This window comes from Cajanus cajan, chromosome 11, assembly GCF_000230855.2.
Source record: "Cajanus cajan strain Asha chromosome 11, NIPB_CcT2T_4, whole genome shotgun sequence".
In the NCBI taxonomy this organism is placed as follows: Eukaryota; Viridiplantae; Streptophyta; class Magnoliopsida; order Fabales; family Fabaceae; genus Cajanus; species Cajanus cajan.
The window spans coordinates 23,081,064-23,085,954 of NC_138527.1; the positions used below are offsets into that span (position 1 = coordinate 23,081,064).

Sequence of the window (4,891 nt, forward strand, 5' to 3'; positions counted from 1 at the left end):
TTAATCATAAGGCTTATACAGAGCACTTGTTTGATATATTTTTTAGTATATATATAATTATATGCAATGATAATATATATATATATATATATTTATACTCATAATGGTTATATTTATTCTAATAAATTAAGGCTCTTAACTTTTCTAATATTTAATATTGAGAGTATTATTTCATGACTTAAAATTTTCATTTTTAAAATTTAACTCGACCGACACTCTTTAAGTCGGCATTCGTCCATGTCATTTATAAAATTACTGTAAATTATTTCATTTGAGCATTATTATTATTGTGGTATACACGGTAGGAAAAGTAAATAGAGGAATAATAATATATAAACGGATGATTATCAATTAAGAAAAAAATTATCATCTATATACACGTACGTGCCTAAATTTTATTTGTCCTACACGAAGTGGCATATTTTCCTTAAAAATTAACAGAAATGTCTCTTTGTTTTCTCCCATGAAGAGGAGTGAAATAAGTGTAAAGATGAAACGAAAAGAAAAGAAAAAGAAAGAATGAAAGAAAGAAAGAGAAATAATAAGGAAGAGATGTGAAAAATCAAAATTGAAAATTAATTCATCTTTAGCATATTGATAGTTTTAAACTTTTAATACTATGTGCTACTTTTAGGAGAGAGAGAAATATATACGGTATTGACAGACTAGCCATCACCTATATATAATTCATCTTGTTCAGTCACCACTTGCTTCAATGTAAGATCATAACAATAGTAAATCCAAACGACATAGGGTGCAAGCGGCGGTGTAAAATCAATATCGGTGTGTCATAAAAACAACTATAGGAATCACAAGTGATTCTTGTACGAACACAACACCTACACTACCACACAACATATATATAATAAAAACATATAAATATTAATTGTATATCACATGCTAGTGTTTGCATGGATAAAATTGAATATCTGCTGAACCGAGCTGGCTATATCTTCTGCCGTGAACCTTGAATCACTAGCCACCTACACATGCATTAAGATGAAATCAAGTTAAAATAAGTATATCAGAGTAAATCATAGATTTTATATTATGATATATATGCTTTAGGGCTCATGTGAGACACTTAGCCAAAACATAGATCACAAAGGGTTTTAATGGAATCTAATGGCAAGTGATTCACGTTCCTGAACTCATCTAGTGAAATAAGACTAGATATTATTATGACAAATACTAACAACATACTCTTTAATACAATATTTTTTATCAATTAAAATTTATTAAAAACTACAAAATTAAGAGAAAGGAACCTCAAACAAAATATGAGATCTATCAAAATTTATGATTTTCAACAAATTTTAGAAGAAATTAATGTATTCAAAATAATGTGGTGTGTGTTTCTAGCATTTCTTATATTATTATTGATGGTGTTATTATGCTTAGGGCTTAAGTGGCACAACTTATGGGGAACCACATGTACCTTGACATTGAAGGAATAAAGAACTGTTTGTTCAATGGTGGTGATGTTGGTGTGAAGGATAATCAATTGCAGATCTTCTAGTGCAGCAATGGTCTTGATCAACTGTCCTGGCCTCCTCCTTGAGAGGATTTTGATCATGGCATCAAATCCTAGAAGCTTCACTTCAACATCAGCCAAACAAGACTTACTCTCCGCGGTTTCTTCGCGAAGCCCGGTCTCCAACTCCACAAGCTTCATCTGCTCATTTGGAATAGGCAAAGGTGGAAAGAAAGGAGGTTGCTGTTGTGCTGCAAGAGAGGGATCCCCTACTTGTCTTGTTTGAGCTTCTCCAAGTAGCCTCCTCCTCTTTTGTGATTCCAAACACTGAAGAAGTTGCTCCAATTCCCTCACAAACTCTATGGCCCCCCCAATTATAGAAGCTTGATCACCCTACACAAACACAAATTTAATCAAATTTGGAGACAAATAATAGATTAATAACATATATGAGAGTTGTTGTGGTATGGTATCAAGAGAAATCTAAAGAATTTGGTACAGTTCGTTTTTGAGCTATTTAATTGAATGAGTTTGAGCATACCAAAAGAGAAAATAGAGGGAGAGAGATGAAAAGAGAATTTCTCAATGACAAATAACAACGCTGAGATTCTTTTCAAGCATGCTATAGAATTTCTCAACATTATATATGTTAATTTCTTAATTTGTGCGTATGAAATTTTTGATATAAAAAACCAATCATTTGGAGTCAAACTGAATCGAACATCATAACTCTAGGGGACAAAGTTTTTCTTTTGAGCATTTAACACAGATACATATATACTTAAAATTTAGATTCGAAACCATTAGTTAAACTAAATTATTCAATACCGGTTGATCTATGTGCATGAAATGAAAGTGTTCATTTATTTTGTAAACAATGATTTGAATGCATAGTTGCGTACCCTTTGGACGTATGAACCAGGCATGAGGGATCTAAGGACACGAAGATGCTCATTCATTTGCTTCCTACGGTTCCTCTCAACCGCTATGTGAGTCATGCGTTGGCTCTCAACTTCTTCACTAGTCTTAACAGTTCTTGGTCTCTTCCTCTTGTTCTTGTTCTCCTGCGCTGCACAATTCTTCTGAGGCTCTTCATGGCCAAGAAACCGAATCTGCACAGAGTTGTTGTCATCAGAAACCCGAGTCTCTTCATCTTCTCTCATCATCATCATCATTCCCTCTTGATCTCCCACCCTTGACTTATCCTCCACCAAGTTGAACCTCTCATCATGATCTTCATCTTCACCATCAGGGTCATTGTTATTCACCATCAGATTCTGCTCCTCCTCCCCCTCCTCCTCCATCTTGTCATTCAACACAGGAAACTTGAGAAAGTAAACCGGGTCTATTCCAGATTCTTCACAGCTTTTAGTTTGGTTCAGTGCCAACTTGGGTCCAAAATCTGCAAACTGCATCACATCTGCAAAACTCAGCTTATCATAGGATGTTGTGGCTGAGCTGCTATTACCATAGAAGCCATGAGGTGGTGGTGGTGTTTGGGGCATGTAATCCACCATTGATCCATTGTTGTTGCTTTCACTTTGGAACTTCATTAGGTGGTGCTGATTTGGCGGATACAGATGGTGGTGTTGGTCTAGGGAGTAGTCTAGTGTGTTGAAGCTTGGAGGCATGGATGGTGGTGCCTGCAATGATGGTTCAACAAAATTGGAGCAAAACAACATTTGGTGATGATATGAGAGAGTGAAAAGATCTGACATGAAAAGCTTTAATGGGGACAAAAACATAAAAGAGCCACTGTTGAGAGATGTGTCTGTACCGAATAGTTGTGATCTTTCTCCATTCTTATTAGCTTATAAAGAAGATGGCTTTAATCGAGAGAAACCCTAATTGACCTCACTTCATGTAAGACAAAACCCCACTTCGAAGTTTCTTCAGGGCCCTCCACCTGCATCATTGGGAAACTCACTGATTAAGTACCATACATCATGTTAAAATCACTAAGGATTTAGTTCTATAAACTTCTCTAGAAAATATTTCTAAAAGAAAAAATAATAAAATAAATTTATTTATAATGTAAAATTAGCTTCTACAAATTCTAATATATAGAAATTGTCTTCTATTATCTCTTTCAAAATTTTATTTAAAATTTATACATAAGTTAATTTTAACTTTAAAAAAGATTTTAATTATTCTTCTTATTTTTATCTTTGAGTACTTTTGAAAACAATCTATCTATATATACCTTAATCAAAATTTAGAAATATTATTTTTTATAAATGATTATCCCTTTTTTTAATCCTCATTTGAAAAAATAAATGAATTTTCTTTATTATGTAAAGATAACAATAAAATTCAAACCTAAAATCTTATACAAATTATTCAAATTTGTCCCACACCGACTCAAATGATTTACAAAGAATCATTTCATTAAAATAAATTAAATCAAATGTGAAATGATTAATGGATAAATATAATCATTATAATTGACTTAATAGTAAAAGATTGAGTAAATACATGAAAATTTAGATTCAATACCTCTTCTATTATTGTAATATTTCTTATCAATAAAAAAAAATATATAAACGAGCACACGATTAAGGAACAAAGAAATATGTCACAAGTTAGAGTTTATATCATGTATATAAAAACTATACAATAATGAGAGTTGTGTATACTAAGTAAATGAAAGAGTTAGGAAGGATATTAGTGAACCTGTGATAGGAAGCAGACAAGGGTGAAAGTGAAGTGGGGTAGGTTGAAGACTTGTGTAGAAGAGAGAATCATGAAAGGGGGTGTGTGCCCCACGAGAAGACCACCAGAAGAAGAGGATGGAAATGGGTACGAATGGTTTAGGTTTAGTGTGTGTATATAATGTGTGTGGGGGAGCTGAGGGTTGGGTTTGACTTTGTTGGTAGTCACAGAAAAGGACAGAGAGAGAGCCTAAGGATGAGTAAATTTCCACCTCACAGGTTCACCACCTTTTATTAATGTGTGTCACAAGCCACCAACGCTCGTAGCTTACTTTACCGCCTTCTTTCATGAGCTAACCATGAACACTCTGCACTTTTTGTTACTTTGAATTTTCAATTACTTATGCTATAATTTTCTGTGTTTAATTTTTGAGAAAAGAAGTTTTTTTTTTCTTTGGAGAATTTGTTGTGCATGACTCACATGGCCACATGAAATTTTTTCCCTAAAATAGACAAACATTCATGACCTTTTAAGTTAGTAGCTAGGTGTTTGTGAGTATCGTGGAGTTATTTGTATAAAAGTTTGAAAATTATATAATAATTTTTTTAAAAATAATAATACAATTTTTGCATTAATTGATCTATTGAAAAAAAAAACATATTTTTCTGTGTTTTGAATGAATATTTGTATAGGTACATCAGTGGAGATTAATTAGTGTGTGGTCGTTTTCTATTTTTTATTTTGGAATTTTCTTCTCCTTTTAAA

At 32.8% G+C, this 4,891-nt stretch overlaps 1 protein-coding gene across 2 annotated transcripts; it reads right to left on the reverse strand.

The window, feature by feature from the left end:
• Positions 1–555: 555 nt before the first annotated feature.
• Positions 556–4,301, reverse strand: FMA (basic helix-loop-helix (bHLH) DNA-binding superfamily protein). Of its 2 annotated transcripts, none has more exons than XM_020349324.3 (5): positions 4,148–4,301; positions 3,252–3,380; positions 2,377–3,117; positions 1,439–1,867; positions 556–983 (listed from the first exon to the last, which is right to left on the reverse strand). In XM_020349324.3, the coding sequence occupies exons 2-5, from the start codon at positions 3,273–3,275 to the stop codon at positions 894–896; spliced, it is 1,284 nt and encodes a 427-aa protein (XP_020204913.1). In that variant the 5' UTR covers positions 3,276–3,380; positions 4,148–4,301; the 3' UTR covers positions 556–893. The 2 variants fall into 2 exon arrangements, with proteins under 2 accessions (XP_020204913.1, XP_082923087.1); XM_083066961.1 differs by lacking the exon at positions 4,148–4,301 and adding an exon at positions 3,971–4,070.
• Positions 4,302–4,891: the final 590 nt, after the last annotated feature.